The 19,359-nt window shown below is 32.2% G+C and overlaps 1 protein-coding gene across 5 annotated transcripts; it reads left to right on the top strand.

The window, feature by feature from the left end:
* The first annotated feature begins 4,715 nt into the window (after window positions 1-4,715).
* LOC134712462 (putative 2'-deoxynucleoside 5'-phosphate N-hydrolase 1) lies at window positions 4,716-17,794 on the top strand. 5 transcript variants are annotated; one of them, XM_063574019.1, is made up of 8 exons: window positions 4,716-4,857; window positions 8,452-8,575; window positions 9,793-9,836; window positions 12,668-12,793; window positions 13,227-13,400; window positions 14,826-14,891; window positions 16,097-16,195; window positions 17,157-17,794. In XM_063574019.1, exons 5-8 carry the CDS (start codon window positions 13,265-13,267, stop codon window positions 17,264-17,266), a joined length of 411 nt encoding a protein of 136 aa, XP_063430089.1. In that variant the 5' UTR covers window positions 4,716-4,857; window positions 8,452-8,575; window positions 9,793-9,836; window positions 12,668-12,793; window positions 13,227-13,264; the 3' UTR covers window positions 17,267-17,794. The 5 variants fall into 5 exon arrangements, with proteins under 5 accessions (XP_063430089.1, XP_063430085.1, XP_063430087.1 ...); XM_063574015.1 differs by having other exon boundaries at window positions 16,085-16,195; XM_063574016.1 differs by having other exon boundaries at window positions 4,758-4,857; window positions 8,527-8,575; window positions 16,085-16,195.
* Window positions 17,795-19,359: the final 1,565 nt, after the last annotated feature.

Genomic DNA, 19,359 nt, shown 5'->3' with positions numbered 1-19,359 from the left:
TAAAGCCTCGGTCACAGCTTATCGGATAGCTCGAACGGACGCCTAACGGATAACTTTTTTTTTAGTCCGTTTATGTCCGTTAGACGTCCGTTCTTATCCGTTAGGCGTCCGTCCATATCCGTTGCATGTCCGTTAAGCGTACGTTTTATCCGTCGACGTCCGTTCTATCCGGTGGAAAATTTTGAGCATGTTGTCCGTTATACATTCGTTGGAGGTCTGGTAGATACACGGACTTCTACCGGACGTATAACGGATAAAACGGATGATGAACGGATCTGAAACGGATAAATGCCAATTGAAAATTTCTCGTCAGAAATGCCAATTAGATTTCTTAAGGTTCGTGAATTCTTATTATTCATAATCGATCTTAGAATTAGGGCACATCTTCACAATCAAACAGCTGGTTTTCAGGTCAGACACTGCCCTTTAGCTACATTTTGAAGAACAAACCAAAGCCAGTTACACAGAAACATTTTTAATATTTATGCGATTTACATGTATTATCATTGTCGCCTTTGATTTTTCCTTGATATCTTGTTCATCCGTTTTATCCGGTGAGCTTCCGTTGGGTGTCCGTACATCAACGGACTCCCAACGGATAACAATTTTGTCAACGGGCAACTTTTATTTTCATCCGTTAGGCGTCCGTTCGTCTTATCCGGTGTGACCGAGGCTTTAGAAAGTTACAGCATTTTAAAACTTAGGAGTTGGAGTTATAACATCTTTGTATTGTGCTGCCTTAAGCCATGTATAGCGCTAAAAGTTCCGTGCTGGTGTTTTGTAAATAGCAAGTCATATTTTTTTTAAACAGGCGTGTACCTTTGCAACTGTCAACACTTGAGGAGTGACCGGAGTAATGTTCATGTGTACTATTGTTTTTCTGTTTGTCTTTTTCATTTTTAGCCATGGCGTTGTCAGTTTGTTTTAGATTTATGAGTTTGACTGTCCCCTTGGTATCTTTCGTCCCTCTTTTTTTAAACCTATACTGGTCTATACAACAGTCTTAATCAATTAAAATAAAAGTGTATGATGATAATAAGAACATTTTGTATTCGAAGACATATACAAGATGGAGCTCCAACTTAGTAGTATATCAGTTCTCGACCGAATTGATTTCTTGTAGCTGGTACTCGGAATACTGGCCGACAGTTATCAAAGGTATCAGGCTTATACGCTTATACGCCAGACGCGTGTTTCGTCTACATAAGACTCATCAGTGACGCTCAGATCAAAATAGTTATAGAGCCAAACAAGTAAAAAGAGCATTGCTGACCCAAAATTCCAAAAAGTTGTGCCAAATACGGCTAAGGTAATTTATGTCTGGGATAAGATAATTCTTAGTGCTTCGAAAAAAACGTAATTTTGTAAACAGTAAATTTAAAAAAATATATATGAGATTCATGTCAACACCGTTGTGTTGACTACTTGTCTGGTGATACCCTCGGTGACGAAACGTCCACCAGCAGTGGCATCGACAAATAGTTCAAAGGCGATAAGAGCATCTACAATATTGGCAATTTTTGTTTACGCACTCGACTTTTAAAATAGGTCAATCTTATTCGATTTAAAAGATAAAATATCATTGAAATGGACAACACCTTATGTTAGCTGTCAAATCCTTATGATTTTTAAAAGATACAATGTGAGAATCTTGGATCACAATGAAAGGACCAGGGTTTGTTCAGACAGATAGATGCATAGTGGAATAAGTCCAATCCGCAAAAACAGTCGTGTAGACAACTTTCTGTTTTGGTTAAGTGTCGCGAAACCAAAGGTCATCAGTAATGAGCTGAGAGGGGAAAATATAGAGATGAAATATTTTTAAACTCCTGTTGATATTAATGCGTCAGATAATCGAGGTCTCACCCAGTCTGTAATTGTGATACGTTAACGAACGTGTTAACTCTATTGTTCAATGAATTTCCCAGTATTAAGAAAACACGACAAAGTATATGAAGCAACGTGAAAGGATCACCAGGTGTGGAAAACATATGTTTGAACTGCTCATACTAGTACATGATTTCATAAGTATGCCAATAAATATTTGGTCACAAAGAAACGCAACCAAATGACGAAAAACATTCTGCAAAAAAGCGGATGTGATCTCATGTGTTCCGTATGGGTAGGCAGAATGTTAAAAGATGAAAAGTAAAGACAAACGAAACACAAGCCTTTGGTAAAGTTTATTTGTATGCATTTCCAGGGCACGTAACAGTCAATATTTTTAGAATATCTTTGTGAAATCGCAAAACTGTTTTATTTGTTTTGTTTAGCATGAAGACTGAATTGTATAACTTGTAAACCTTTATTCGAAATGTAGATAATTATTCATTTGAATTTTATAGTTACGGCTTAATTGTTTCACCTCCATTTGATATAATTTTATTACTTTAATGAAAAACAAATTATAGAAAATGTTATTTAGCTACCAGTGGTATGTCAAACAACGTTTCGTTCTTTTTCTGAAAAAACAAACCATCGGAAGATGCCAAGTGCTTGTTGATAATTATTCCGTATCAACTAATCACAAATAATACACGATGGTCTTGAAGTATAGATTCTGGGTACTGACGTTGTTTATCATCTTAACAACGTCTTATTGTAAGATTTTATTTGTCTTTGTAAATTATTACTTTTAGCTACTGTTGATTTTTTTTTATAATATCCATTTAAAATTGCTCAGCAGTTATGCATCCCGTCATTGTGTTATTGTGCTATGGTAAATATTTGTATTCTTGTCTTTCGTTTTGCTAATCTGCTTTGTCTATATGCCTTTTTTGTTTTTTCTTTGTTTGCATATTTGTTTGTTTGTATAGCAATTATGATTAATACACAATGGTGCACCCATATTTTTGACATGTTTACTTATAGTGTCTGTTTATTTTGTTCAAACAACGTTGTCAATATATTGGCATTTTATGAATTTTTCTAAAGACTAAGGATTTTATTATCCCAGGAACAGACTACCTTAGCTGTATTTGGCACAACTTTTTGTGCTCTTCAACTTTATACTTGTTTGGCTTTATAACTATTTTTATCTGAGCTCCACTGACGAGCCTTATGTAGACGAAAGGCGTGTATGGCGTATTAAATTAAAATCCTTGTACCTTTGATTATAATAATCATACAGGTCAGAGGTTTGGCTTGTTGTGAAACCAGGTTTAATCCAACATTTTCTATTTTTCAGGAAATGCATGTACCAAGTCAGGAATATGACAGTTGTTATCCAATCGTTTGATGTGATTGAGCTTTTGATTTTGCCATTTGCTTATATATATGGAGGACTCAAATCTATGGTGGGTTCCAAATCTATGGCAGATTGCTAATCTATGGCAAATGTGACGTCATGCAATCCCAAATCTATGGCAGATTTTTACAATCCTAATCTATGGCAAGTTTTGTAATTTCCTAATCTTTGGCGGATTTTTATTGTGTCCAAGTTTATGGAAAATGAATTGCAAATGGAAAATAATGCAGTACACATACGACCATTAACTTGCATTATTTAAACAAGTGAACATGTACGACAACAGTAAATACTGGTCAACAAAATCATGGCGGCAAAAAAAAAACGTAAATGATGAATTCATAACATAAATACAGACTTCAAGATTGAAATGATGTGCCTTGAATAAATAAACGTTTTCTAATCTGTGCATTTATTTAACCAACTAGTAATTAACGTTAAGTCCCTTAAAAACAACAACGTGAATTTTTAATAAATAAAAAAAATGGGGATAAATAAAAATGAACAGTTTGAATGTTCAAATAATATGTTATTCATCGTTATGGCATTATTATTTTATGACGATCTAAAAAATTGGTATCCGTTAATTTCATGTTTCACTTTATAAGATTTTCAGACAGTAGAATGTTTACTATAATAACTTCTTTTTTTAAATATCCGTTACTGAAAAAAGCGGTGTCCTTGTTCATCGCGGACTTCGACCGGTACAGCACATTGTGTCCCTTTTCTGGATAATGGGTCACATCTTTATGTTATAAACCATCGTCAAATTGTTGTCATCTAAAACGGTGTTCAAATCTATGGGTTTCGCCATCGTGTGCGGCGGCGACGATGTCATATGGCGTTATATGTTAGATAGATGCCATATATTTGGAGAAAACAAAAATCTGCCATAGATTTGAGTTGTTTGGCGTTTGTAACGTCACATTTGCCATTGATTATGAATCTGCCATAGATTTGGAACCCGCCATAGATTTGAGTCCTACATATATACGGACTACTATGCGTTTTGAATTCGACTTTGGGTTTGGTTTTTTGTTTTTTTTACTTGTTTATAGAACCGATGAAGTATTTCATTTTATTAAAAGAGAAATTAATGATTCTGAATTTAGTACATTTGGTCTCCATTCGATACTCAACAACTGTACGGCTATTATACTCCGGCAATATTTTTGTTTAATGATTTAAACGGGAGTACCTAAACTTCACTCTGGGTTTTTGCTGGGTTTAGTGTTACGTAGTCTTCAGTTTTTTGTATTGTGTCTTATACACTTTTGCTTGTCTTTCGACGTTTTTTATATATATTTTGACGCCATGGAAATGGCAGTTTATTTTCGATTTATGAGTTTAAGTATCGTCTGTTATCCTTAGCTTGTCTTTTTTTAAACGTTTGTATTGTTTATTATCGTTATTGTAACGGTTGGTTTGAACTGACCCATTATGTAACTTTCATTATACTAGACCTGTTGGTGCGTGTAATTCGTTGAAATATAAACTGTACATAACAAAGGATTGTGAAATAGACAAATAATAGGATATTTTCTTTCATAAATACTGATTATCCACATAAATTGTATCTACGTCTATCCCCAAAAGTGTGGCGGTGAAATGTAAGTACAATATTGATAAACTAAAAAGTAATCTTATATGGAGCTCATTGACATTATTAATCTGTTGAACAGAAGTTATTTAACAAGTGGGGAGTAACCCTAAATGAGGGATTTCCTTCGAAATGATGGACTATGCCTTAAACAAGGAGTTAGTTTGCCGTTGTAGAAATGAAAAAAGGAAAAACTTAACCTTTTTGATTATAAAGGGGTAAAATTCATTAAATTAGGACCAACTTCTTTTATAAAGGGGGGTATCTCTTTTTTTTTAAATTATAATGAAGAAAAGTGTTCATGAATATTCCAAAATTCACATACATGTTTACATGTTTTGTAATTGTTATACAAAATAGATGTATAATTCTTTTGGAAAGTTTCTGAAAATTATATTTTTTAATATGTGCTCATTATACGTAGAAGTCGTTTAAAAAACAAATTATTTTTTTTCACTTGAAATTTAACCCTTGTTTAATAATTCTTCATTTGAAGGGTTTTCCCATCATATTTAACCTTTTGTCCTAACAGAAGGTAGTGATACATTTTGATATATTTTACAACAAACTAGTAATTATACCAAATCCTTGGAGATCTTAACACCATAAAATGGACACCGATGACTTGCTATGCCAAATGAATTTAAAATGCATATGCAAACCTTAAGTGTTGCAGTATACAAGTAAAAAACCTCGTTGAACGCATATATATAACAAGAACTGATGTTATAAACTATCGACAAAGTAGGTGGGAATCACTTACGAAGGCACTTTCCACTATTTTCTTGAATGCCATTTTTACTTAAACAAAGAAAAACTTAATTTTCAGATATCAAACGAAATGATGTACACTAAGTAACCATTATTGTACTACAAATCAAAGCAAAGGATGACGATATCAAAAAGTAATATCACAAAATACTGAACTCCGAGGAAAATATTAACCGGAAAGTCCCTAATCAAATGGCAAAATCAAATGATAAAACACATCAACGAATGGACAACAACTGTCATATTCCTGACTTGGTACAGGCATTTTCAAATATAGAAAAAAAGTGAATTGAACCTGATAGCCATAGCACCTCTAACTTGTTTGACATCAAATTCAAATATTTACAAAGATGCGTGAACAAAACAAACATAATAGGTAAAATTGTCAAAATAGGGGTATAAGGACTAATGACATCCAACTATATGTCCCCATTCACATGGATTGATCGTCTATAGAAGGGAGAGTTCTAGCACCCGGAACCAGGGTACATATCAGCTCTAAACTTGTTTTTGTACATACCATTTTCTTAAAAGCACTTACGTGATGTTACTAAATGCATTTAGTTTAATTATATGTAGTGTAATGTTTTGTTTACTATCATGTAGTTTATGTGTAAACAATGCATTTTAGTTGTATAGAAATGTCGTCCACTCCTTTTGTTTATATACTATAAAATGTTGTATACCTTAAACTTAAAGTATACGAATTGCAAATAAAATAAAAGGCTGTCATACAATGGTATAGGAGGTTTGAAATTTGTTTTTGATCATTTTGAAAATATGTTTTTTACTGATTTTAAAAATTTACCGGATTTTAGTATTGAATTTAATCATTGTCACGTGGTCTATTTAGCTCTGTTCATGGTGTCATATTCAGTTTTTGATTTTGTTCCACACATTTCAAGAAACGTACAATACAGTTTCGGAATATTTTTTTTAATTTGACATAATTTCTGCCACATGTGACCGAAACGACACAGACATTAACAACTATAGGTCACCGTACAGCCTTCAACAATGACCAAAGCCCATACCGCATAGTCAGCTATAAAAGGCCCCGATATGATAATGTAAAACAATTCAAACGGGAAAACTAACAGCCTTATTTATATATAAAAATGAAAGAAAAACGAAAACAAATATGTAACACATAAACAAACGACAACCACTAAATTAAGTACTTTTTAAAACTGCTGCTGTTAAAAAAGCTGGCTTGGCATGTGTTGGAATTTTGGTCAGATTTTTGGAATCCTCTGGTTTTATCCATTTTAATGCCATAACAAATTTTGCCGGGTGACCCCCATTTTTCTTTTTGTAATTCTTTTAAATGTTTAATGATGAGCTGTCTGATAAAGTCTTACAAAAAAAATATTATTTTTTGATAGTTTTTGAGGATTTAAACTTGTCAATGATAAAGCTATAAAAAGTCAAGAGAGAACATTTTCCCACCAAAATTTCAACGACCAATATATCGAAAACAATCACGGTGACCTATATATTTTTTTAGGTCTTTGTATTCCTTTAATAATCCCCTATCAATATAAACTATTGTTTTGAAAAGTTAACTTCTTTAAAACTGAGAAGCGAACTCCATTAAATTAGAGATAATCGTAGATTACGGATATTCTCGTCGTCTCTTTGAGATCATCAAGGTAAAATAAAAGAGAGACAGGTTATGTAAACTTACAACTCAGACGACTATGTTGGGTATCCATAGACCGTGAAAGCATGTCACTAATGAATTGAGAAACAAATACATAGTATCTTTCAACTGATTGATGATGGTGACAGTAGAAATTATGTAAAGTAGATTGAAGTTGTTCTACCTCTAACCTTTCGTCGTTGTATCGTACCAGGAACACACCCCTATTTAGGGAGTCCGTGTAGCATGAATATTCAAGAGCGTAATGTATAAGTTTAATGTGGTGACGTCATACGCTGTTATATAAACTCATCATAGATACTAGGACTAAATTTAGTATATACGCCAGACGCGCGTTTCGTCTACAAAAGACTCATCAGTGACGCTCGAATCCAAAAAATTAAAAAGGCCAAATAAAGTACGAAGTTAAAGAGCATTGAGAACCAAAATTCCTAAAAGTTTTGCCAAATACAGCTAAGATAATCTATGCCTGAGGTAGAAAAGCCTTAGTATTTAAAAAGAATCAAAAATTTGTAAACAGTAAATTTATGAATATAACAATATCAATGACAATTCATGTCAGCACAAAAAGTGCTCACTACTGGGATATTTTACTGTTAATAAATGGTAATTTGACATTTAAAGTTAAATCATCATGTTTGTCCTAGATTCTAGTTTGAAATCGTCCATCTGTGTCAAATTGGAGGAAAAAGGTTAAGATATGAAGAAAACTTTCTCGTGTCTGTAGTTTCCCAAATCTTTAACTCACTGGGATATATGAGATGTAAACACTTACTGCCTTATAGGAAAAGATTATTGAGAGACATGGCATCATCAATAATGAAATTTAAGAACTTTCAAAAATTTCTTTTATTTTTGTTGAAAGAATTTGAACTAATTCTGCGTTATATGGTTATAAAAAATCAAGTCAGCCAGTTGCTTGAATCGAGTAGTGAATTTAAGCTTTGACAGAAATATCTAAATACTGCATCATCTCAAGAAAATTTAATAATTACTATCAAATGTGTCATCATATCATGCAGAATATAGTAATCTTAACATTGTTCTGCTGTGTGTCTTTGTATTTGAAAGACGATGAAACATGATTCTTTTAACAAGAGAGATTCAATTCTTTGGTAAGCGAATTATCTTTTCCGGTTTGTGTTATGTTAATCTTAATTTTTTTAACAGATGAAGACGAAGTAATATTTGAAGTTGTATTCACAATGTACAATTTTTATGTATGAAAATCAATGATGATTTCAGACTGATTATCCTAAAGCCATCACATTAACTGCGACAACATCGCCATCAGGTAAGATCTTATCTCCTAATTACTTTTTCTTTCTTTTTACTCTTTCGTTTGTAAATCATAGAAGTGTATAACAATTAAAACATCAACTTTGACTTCTAATGACAGAGTTTAAGAAACTTTTTTTTGAAAATGTCAGCAGTTTCAACGTGAAGATGTGAACTAGTGCTGTGTATATTTGTTCTAAAAAATTATTTATAGATGGCTATCATATTGTGACATTATACTAGACTATAAGGAATTATTAAGTTCTTTGGACAGGATCAGAGTTGCTTTCCTGTATATTATTTTTAGTATTTTCCCTTTTTACGCAATTGCTGTCGTTATGCATATAACCCTTGTATAAAGATGTCAAGCAAACAACAATAAAATCATGTTTTCACTAATAACTAAACGTTATAAGTGGGGGCATCATCTGTGTCCTATTGAACACATTCCCCATTTTTTTTTACAATATCTTTGTGAAATTGTTAAGCCTTAGACTTTTATAATTTTATTTGGCAGTGTAGTTAATCATTTTTTTGAATTTGATAGTAACGACTTAATTGTTTCACCTCAATGTGATATACATTGATTACTTTACTGGAAGGAACAAATTATATAGAATTTTCCTGTGGAAAAATTCTCACAGTACATATTTCATGTGAAATATGTTCCACTGGAACTTTTTTCACAGGAACAAATTTTGGCTCACATATTGACACTACTTATTGTAAAAAAAAATTATGGAAAAAGTTGTTTTCATAGAACAGATTTTACCAAAAGAATAAGGAACAGCGACTGGTTTTCATACTGATATATTTTGTCTCCTTAATTCTCCCTACAATTAGCAGCAACTGTATGGCTGTTATATACTCCGCTATAATTGTTCATGATTTAAACAGGAGCATCTTGATCAACTTCACGCCAGTTTGTTCTTGTGTTTATTGTTACGCAGTCTTCCGTTTTCTACATTGTGTCTTATGCAATTTTGTTTGTCTTTTTACTGGGTTTTTTCGATTTGTACGTCATGGAAATATCAGTATGTTTTCAACAGATGAGTTGTATCCTTCGTTTGTCTTTTTTTTAAACGTTTGTAACTAAATGAATGGTTTGAACTGACCCATGATTTAAATTACTATCACTGTTGATGCGTGTCATCATATGATATAACAGACTATACATAACAAAGGATTGTGTAATTGACAAAAATGTAGGATATTTTATTTCATAATCCACAGAAATTGTATTGACGTCTATCTCGAAAATTGTGAGGCGGAGAAGTGTAAGTAAATTATTGATAAACTAATAATAATCTTATATTGAGCTGATTTACATGATTAATCTGTTAAACAGACTTAAGATATTTAGCAGATGAGGGGGGGGGGGGGGGGACAAATGAGAAATTTCATTTTAAATGAGGGACTGTTCCTCAAACAAGTTGGTATATTGCTGTTGTAGAAAAGGAAAATGAAACTTAAAAGTCGGAAATTCGTTGTATTTGGAATAACATATTCAAAAGGGGTCCTTTTATTTTGAATTCTAAGGAAGATAGAAGTCCATAAATATTAAAAAATGCAAGGACATGTTTTGTAATTATATTACCAGATAGACGTATAATTCTTTTTGGAAAAGTTTCTGCAAATGATATAAATATGTGAATATTTGCACGTAGGAATCATTTCCAAAACATTTTTTTTACTTGAAATGTTTCCCCTATTTTATCAAGGGAAAGGTATGACATTACCTTGTGAGGTAATCTCTTATTTGAAGGGTTTAACCCAACGTGTTTAACCTTTTCTTACAACAGAAGGAAGTGATACATTTTGATATACATGTATTTTACAACAAACGATTAATTCCCAAACCTTTAGATAAACACATATTGTGACGTTTTACACCGATGACTTTTTTTTGTCAAATCAATTTCAAATGCATATACCAAATTTTTGTATAGCAGTAAAAGTTCCTTTGATTACAAGTGTATTGCATCATTGAACGCACATATAACAAGAATTGGTGGTATAAACGACCAACACAGTAGGTGTAGATCACAGGTCACAATTTTATCAAAGCCAAAGAAACTTAATTTTCAGATATAAAACGAAATGATGTACACCTACTACTTAATAATTTTACTGCAAGCCAAAGCAAAGGAGAACGACCACAAAGGGACTCTAACATTCAATAAAGTTAAGGCTCATGCAAATAGAACAAAAAAATAGGTTTATATACAGGGTACATATCAATTCTCAACTTTTGTCCCTTTTTATGTACATACCATTTCACACTTAAATGACCTTACGTAATATCACTATATTAAATGAGTTGGGTTTTTTTTATATAATTTTCTATGTTATGTTTTGTCTACTGTCATGTAGTTTATGTGAAAACAATGTCAGGATTGCAATCAATTAAGTTGGGAAAATTTCGTCCACTCTTTTTTTGTATATACTATAAAATTTTATTTTACTGAAATTAAACGAATTGTGTGTGCAATTATGCAGACTAAATACCAAATATTAAAAAAAAAACAAAGCTGTCATACAATGCATGGTCGATGAATTTTGAAAATTTCATTTCAACAAAAATTTTACTTTACTAGTATTCTTTTTTTGTAATTTTATTTTATCTTAGCTAAAAAAAAAACCAACAAGCATTGGGATACATAAATACAAAGATAATTTATAATACATGTAATAATGTTAATTTTTCAATCACAGATTGTTAAAAAGTTAGACATGCTAATTTTATATTAAATGTATGATAATTATCAACTTGATCATACTCATTAACCTTATTTTAGTTTTGGATTTAATCGTTGTTGCATGCTTTAATAAGCTCTGTTTTATTGTTTCATAAACACTTTTGTTTTTGTTCCAAATATTACCATAATCGTACAATAAGTACCAAATGCGCGTCTGGTGTATTAGATTATAAGCCTGGTACATTTGATGAATATTTACAAACGCTATGGTATAATTTACGAAACACCGCAAAACTATCCAAGAGATATGAAATATCTATAACTTAAAAAAAAAGATAACAAAATTAAAAATAATGTAAGGTTCGCATGACCTCAAAAAAGGAGTGAAACTTATTGTGTCAAAAGGTGAACCTTTTCCTACTTATGTATACATCACCCGTCATTAGAGTCCTCATTCAGTCAAAATATTTTCTTTATATTTGGGAAAAGGATACACAATCGATAAACTTACAATAACACTTTAACGATTATTGTGGTATCTTAAGATCGCAAAACCATGCCCCTAGCGCATTGAGAAACAAATACATCGTTTCGTTCAACTGAATCGTCATGGGGACCGTAGAAATTATGTAGAGGCGATGTCAATCGTTCTACCTCTAACCTCTATTGGAACATTTTGACGTACCAGGAGTCGGTTTCACAAAAAAAAACTTACGATTAAGATTGGTCTTAAGTCATGACCAAATCAGTATACTTACGATCAATCTTAGTTGTAAGTTTTCTTTTGTGAAATCGACCTCGGGAACACATCAATGTTAATGGAGTCATTATAGTGTGAATATGAACGAGTTTAATGTATAAGTGTAATTTATTTACTTCATACGATATAACAGAGTATGTCAATGTTGAGCAATGGAAAGTTGGCAATTAGAAAATGAAATCATTACGTTTGGCATTGATCCTATTTTGAAATCGTCTACATGTGTCAATTTGAAAGAAATGATTATCGAGAGACAGGACATCATCAATCATAATGAAATAAAAGAACTTTGAAAGATGCCTTTTCTTTTACTTTCTTTGGGGAGGTTTGTTCGGATTTGGCTACACATGAGTACAAAAAAACAATTCACGCAGTTGCCTGAATCGAGTAAGGAGACTAAGACTTGACGTATAGTTACAACAATAAATTCAAACACTAGAATAATGCATCAATTATTAAAGAAAATATATTAATAATTATTAAGTTTGTCCTTATATCATGGATAATATGTTAATATTTACATTGTGATGTTTTGTGACTTTGTATTTCAAAGACAAGGAAACAAGATTCTTTACATGAGAAATTCAAAACATCATTGAGAATGATTTTTCCAGTTTTTTGTTATGTAAATCTTAATTCCTTTCAACAGATCAAGACGAAGTTATATGCAAGGTGTATTCATATTGTACAATTTTATATATGATATTAAAATCAATGATGATTCCAGACTGTTTATCTTAAGACATCACATTAATTGCGACAACATCGCCATCAGGTAAGATCTTATCTTCTAATAAATGTTTTCTTTCTTGTTGTCGATCAAAAAGCGTATGATAATTAAAAAAAATAACTTCAACTTCTAATAACATCTAGTTAAAGAAGCACTTTTAAAAAATTAGCAGTTTCAACATGAAAATGTACAGCAGTGCTGTGTAGTTGTGTTCTATTATTCATTTAGATGACTGTCATATTAATTATATGAAATTATAATATTTGCATTGTTTACTACTTATCGATCATTTGATATAGGTTCATTGTTCAAGATCAATATTGCTTTTCTGTATTTTTAAAGTTAATCTTTTTCATTTTATTGATAATTAGTTGTCGTTCTGAATAAACATGAAACCTTTACCAATAGATGTCAAGCAAACAACAACTAAATCATTCTACACTATTTTTCTTATTTTTTCCTGTTCTGTGTGTTGCAGACACATATTACAAATTACAACCCAATTCCGGTGTGATAATGAAGATATACTTCTGTGGAAGTATTCAGGGTGGTAGACAAGACGCTGATTTGTACGCTACTATAATTGGTGAATTAAAATCTGAGTATGGTGAAGTGTTGACGGAATTCGTTGGATCACCAACAAGTGAACAAGGTAACGCCAACGATATACTTTCCATTATGTCGTACGTGTAAATGTTGAAAGCTAAGACGATACAATTAAAAAGAGTTTCTGATAGTCGAAGACTGCCTTTTTTTCCAAGTATTGACTTGCACGGAGCTTGCATCTTAATTTAAGAATTAATGTTTAGGAAAGTAAGTTTACTCCCTTCGCATATTAGTTCTAGCAAACAAAACCTAGCATAATGTTTAACACAGTTGATTCGTTGATTGCTGGTTAAGAAAACCAAGTTAATTACAGATATGGTTGGCATATTAGGGATGAGAACACAATAAAATTTTACAAAAATCTAATTTATCAGCCCTTCATTGGTTGAACCGCTATGCAATACGTTCCCTTGTTGATATTGTATCAGGTTCTCGTCCCTAATATGACACTCATATCGGCATTTACGTTAGAGAAAAGCAATCAGCTAATCATCTTTTCGGCGTGAATCTTTATACTAGATATTATGCATATTTGGGAGGGGTAGAAAATTCAACTTCCAAATATTTCATCTATATCATGTATATATAAGTTATTGAATTTGAGGTGAAAGATACCTGAGGGACATTCAAACTCATAAGTCGAAAATCAACTGACAACAAAATGATAAAGGGGGCATTACACTTACAAAGGTATTGGAACTACCCAATTCAAAGTCATTCTTGTATGAGTTACAGGATTATAAATGAATACAATAGATTTAAAAGTTCTTTAACGTTTTCGTTCTTTGTGCATCTTGGCTTTCAGATATTCGGCTTTGTGCATTCCTGATGAAGGTAAATACTTTGCTTCGGACGCATGACATTACATGTTGTATTCAAATTTTTACAGCACTGAATCGACACTTCTGTTGATGGACTGTCAGTCCTCGAAAGGTAACATCCACTCAGTAGTCAGTACTTCGGTACTGACATGATTTTACCACAAAATATTTAAAAAAAAATATAAAATACATTGCAAATTTCGAAATTACACGGAAACTAAGGTTTCATCTCAAACACGCAAAGGTGGCCTTACTAGATTTGGCATGTTGGTCCTTTATGGTTGAAGCTCGTGGACGTTTTCCTTATACATCTTTGGATTTCAAATAATCGGCTTTGAGCGTTCCTGATGTAGGGAAATACAGAAAATTGCTTCGGAAGCTTGAAATGTGTTACATGTTGTTTCATTAATTTTTTTTATCGTGTTCATCAATGAGACACAGGTTTGAGCTTAAATGGGTTTATTATTTGTTATCTCAAGATAAACAAGAACTATACTGTTGATTGTCAACTTTGCATTTTCATCATGCTATACTGGACACTGTACGTATACTGTACTATAAATGATATCATGAATATTCAGAGGAACCATTTTTCTTGCAAGTTCATAAAATGAAACAAAACATGCAACACGTTTTGTATAATTTTACAGATGAAATCGAATTGGGGAGTAAAGAAGTACATCAGTTGTGTTTGACCAAATTAAAAAGTGCCGACGGTAAGTGAGCATCACTTTGTATGTGAGGAGGAATACGTGTTTCTGTACTAGCTACTTCTGATTTGACAAGCTAAAAAACAACTTTGTATTGGAAAAAAAATGCATAAAATTTACCGATCATATGTTTGGTATTTATATAATGGTGTTTAAATCGTGTCAAAATAAAGCTTTTGCAAAATCAGTTGTATAAGTGTGTTGTAGAGTATTATTAACGATACCAATGTTACTGGCGTATTAAATTATAATACTGGTACCTTTAATAACCATTTACTAACCAGAAACGCAAAAAAATATTTGAAAAATATCTTAATATATAAATTATATATATATTTCTTTTTGTTGCAATGAAAAGTAAACGTGACGTCATAAACCCCTATGAAATTTACTACCCCCCCCCCCCCCCAACGGATCCATATGTGGTCAGCACGTGGCGGCGTAAAACAAATCACAATGTCATAATTATCATCTTATGGTCCAACTTGGTGGAGCATGGGCACCTAACGATATTTTTCTACCTTGTTTTGTTTTTGCTAGCCTCTGCAGATCATACCACTTGTACACTTCTTTCTCCATTTCTGCTGCAACGTTCCTTCTCCACGTGTATTTTGGTCTGATCCTGCTGGGCTTTCCTTGTGTGTTCTACTGTAATACTTGCCTTATAATGTTGTTCTTAGGCTTCCTCCGTGCGTGCCCAATTTACATCGCGACTTTCTCATTTACAACTCTTCGTCAATCATAATTAACATACGATAAGTTAAAATAGGAATTGTTGAAATCGACAATTTTCAAGGCAATATATAAAATAGTCAAATCAAAAGCTTTCCGACCGATACTGGAAAATGCTTCGGACTAGTCAAGTGTTCTGCTTTGTCATGTTTGCTGTTTGCATGTTTGATATCAGTCTTATTGATTTAACTACTACTATCTCTGAAAGAAATATGCATAAAATCCCGAGTGGTCAACTCACGTTTTGAATGATTTGTGATATTGTGTGTTTTTTCGTATATCTCTCTCTCATCGGATATGGACCAGATGATTGAAATTATGCATCGAGGTCTTTTTGTTTTTAAATGGAATAATCCTATCCTGGTCTGATCCGATGATTCAGTTTATCAAAAATTATATACCAATTTGAACAGAAGAAACGACTTCTTTTATTTCATAATAAAACTGCTTAAAATTTTCCATTTTAGTTTTAATTGCAGAAGTAACACAGCCATCCCTTGGTGTTGGTTATGAGATCGGGAGAGCAGTTGGAATGGATAAGAAAATACTGTGCCTTTTCCGACCAAACTCAGGAAGAAGTAGGCTATTTCATCTAGATTTTTTTCTACTTTTAAGCAAAACAAATATATATGCAGGAAATTGTTTCAGATATTAAACACAAAGCATTTCACAGAGGAAAAAAATACTTTTAACAAATCAAATACATCTAAAGCATCTTGTACAGTAAAATCCTGGATGTTATCTTGAGCTCATCAATAATGCACCTTTCAACCGATTTTTAAAAAACACTACGATGTTTTGACAGACACAACATACTACAAAAGGGGTTTGACTTGACGTTCTATATACTCTTTCACACATTCTAATGGACCGACTAGAAACCATACTAAATTGAAATCAGAACAAGAAGAGTTCAACACAAAAATTGATATCAAAATTTGATCCGATGATTCAGTTTATTATGCAGATTAACATCTTTATACTAATTTTCCGTACCCATTCAAATGCGTATCACAGGGCGTTTGTCTTTATAAATCTGAAACCACATCACAAATTGTAACCCTATCATTAATAGGAGGTCAGGTTTTTTTTAAATTATGTCTAAGATACATGTGTACTGCAATGAAAAATTACTTCAAAACCGGATCCATCTTTAACAAAGTGTGGATAAACTCATCAAAGATACTAGGACTAAATTTTTATATACGTCGTCTACAAAAGACTCATCAGTGACGCTCGAATCCAAAAACGTTTTAAAAAAGCCAAATAAAGTACAAAGTTGAAGAGCATTGAGATCCAAAATTCCTAAAAGTGTTGCCAAATACAGCTAAGGTTATCTATGCCTGAGAATACCGAAGTCTGTAAATAACATAAAGTCAGATGTTTCAGGTCTTTCTATGAGTATTTAAAACCTTACGCGATTATTGTTAGTATCGACAGAAAAAAATTGAAGTGAAAAATAAACAAGATTACAAATATTGTAACATTCCTCAGTAAATGAATTATATACATTGTTAATACTGAAATATTTTTTTTTAGAGCTGTCCAGTATGATAGCAGGTCTGCATGATGGCCATAAAGTAACGGTAAAAAACTATGACGGACAAGACTTTAAAGACATTTTAAAAGTCTTCTTTACAATGTCATGATACACCATAAATGCCAGCCACATTTAAAGGATAGAAGTTAGATATTTTCATTCAATTTGAAATTGGTTTGAAAATGACTACAGCAAAATAAATACTATGGGCTTATGTTTTGTTTCAATGCAAAGCAGTTGCTGCTCACTTATATGAAATAGTGGGGGAGGGGTGGATATTGGACAATACGTATTTTGGTATATGTTACATCCTGTACGTTATATCAACAAATACATTTGTGCAGTATATTTACTCGATTAACTTATTTTGTTATGTAACTTTTTTACTTTTTCTTCAACATTGTATTCATCATTTAATGAATAGAGATACCTGTTTTGATTTTATATCCGAACGCATATGATGTAATATTACTATTATTTGATTGCGCATTCGTAATATATAGTGTTGGCACTTTTACCAATGCTAAATTACTAAAATATGCATGTACATGTACACTGTGTTTTGCATGATTTTATGCCTTTCATGCTCTTTGTGGGCCCTGTAATTTAAGAAATAAAAATAGTCTATTCTATTCCATATAGATTGTGTGTATAAATTAAGAACATGTGGTATGATTGTCAATTATAGACAACTCTCTACCGGACCCAACAATGATATAAAAGTTAACAATATTATAGGTTACTCAATGTATAACCTTCACTAAACAAGGAGAAAATAAATACTGCTTAATCAGATACAATAGGCTTCGAAAAGACCGATGTAATACAACTCAAACGGTGTCTGCTTGATTTTTGCAATAGATGAGTTCAGAAATGCATAAATACACATTTTGTTTCATGAACAAACATTTAGATGAAAGAAAACATACTTGCAGGCACTAGTAATCTCAAAGGATGTGCCCCTTTCGTTCTCATTGATTCTTTTTAAGCATACATATCGACGTTATTTATTTATTTTTAAATGGACAGCGACTGGTGAACAAACAGAACATCAGGTTCGGGTAAAATGGTATAAAACGTATAACAAGAGGTTTGCTCGTTTTTATGTGCTTGTATCGTATTTTGAAGTCCTATCATACACACAGGGGAGAATAACGGATTTGATAAAGTTAACCTTATTTAGGACGTTAGGGAATAATTTCATGAAGGAAACAATTGAAAGTTGATGTGAATATAAAATAATGTTGATATTCAAAACGAGTATCATGGTGTCACCTTTCTTAAAATTATAAAAAGCGCACCAACAAAGATTTCCGAATTAATAAAGAAGTTAAAACGTTCTGACCTTCTGCTGTTGTTTTTTCTATGGTCGGGTTGTTGTCTCTTTGACACATTCCCCATTTCCATTTTCAGTTTTATGTTTTATATAAAACTATGGGAATGTGGTGTAGCAGCACAACATAAAAAAATCCTGTACATATCAGTTGCATTTGAATTAAATCGGTACAAGGTACACATCCACTAACTTAATAAAAAAAAACAATAGACACAAGAACCAAAACAAGAGAAAAAGTGCTGGTATAGAAAGCTAGTTTTAAAGCCAATTATAACAAAGAAACAAATATTTCTGATGAAAAAACTATTTTTAAAGTGAGAAAAAAATATATTTTGTCAGCTGCAATATGTTTACAGAACGACAAAAAATGAGTTTTATTAGGATAAAACAGTTAGCGTTTATTTCACCAGCTCCAGTAGCAGGACCAAGTTGGTTTGACAAATAGTAGCACTTGTAGAGAAGAAATAACAATATTGAAAGTCGGATCCTCCAAACTTGATTTGTAAGAATCTTTCTGATGAAGTAGTCGAAATATTCTTTATACCGACTGAAAACTGACAATGTATTTCAAATATTTAAGAAAAAAGTGAAATCACAAAAATACTGAACTCCGAGGAAAATTCAAAACGGAAAGGACCTAATCGAATGGCAAAATCAAATGATAAAACACATCAACGAATGGACAACAACTGTTATATTCCAGTGTTGGTGCAGGCATTCTGAAATGTAGAAAATGGTGGATTTGACCTGGTTTTATAGCGCGAAACCTCTCACTTTTACGACAGTCTCATCGAATTCCATTATATTGACAACGATGCGTGAACAACAAAATGTCTCGAATAGAAATAAACATGACCACCGATATA

This window comes from Mytilus trossulus, chromosome 3 (assembly GCF_036588685.1).
Source record: "Mytilus trossulus isolate FHL-02 chromosome 3, PNRI_Mtr1.1.1.hap1, whole genome shotgun sequence".
Classification (NCBI taxonomy): domain Eukaryota; kingdom Metazoa; phylum Mollusca; class Bivalvia; order Mytilida; family Mytilidae; genus Mytilus; species Mytilus trossulus.
This window is presented reverse-complemented; position numbering and strand designations above follow the sequence as displayed.

What these genes read in the sequence shown, in the direction of transcription:
- LOC134712462 (XM_063574017.1), top strand. Translation starts at nt 13,265, where the DNA reads ATGAAGATATACTTCTGTGGAAGTATTCAGGGTGGTAGACAAGACGCT. An exon ending in ATCACCAACAAGTGAACAAG is followed by an intron (nt 13,401 to 14,825) that starts GTAACGCCAACG and finishes ATAATTTTACAG; the next exon opens with ATGAAATCGAATTGGGGAGT. An exon ending in CAAATTAAAAAGTGCCGACG is followed by an intron (nt 14,892 to 16,084) that starts GTAAGTGAGCAT and finishes TTTCCATTTTAG; the next exon opens with TTTTAATTGCAGAAGTAACA.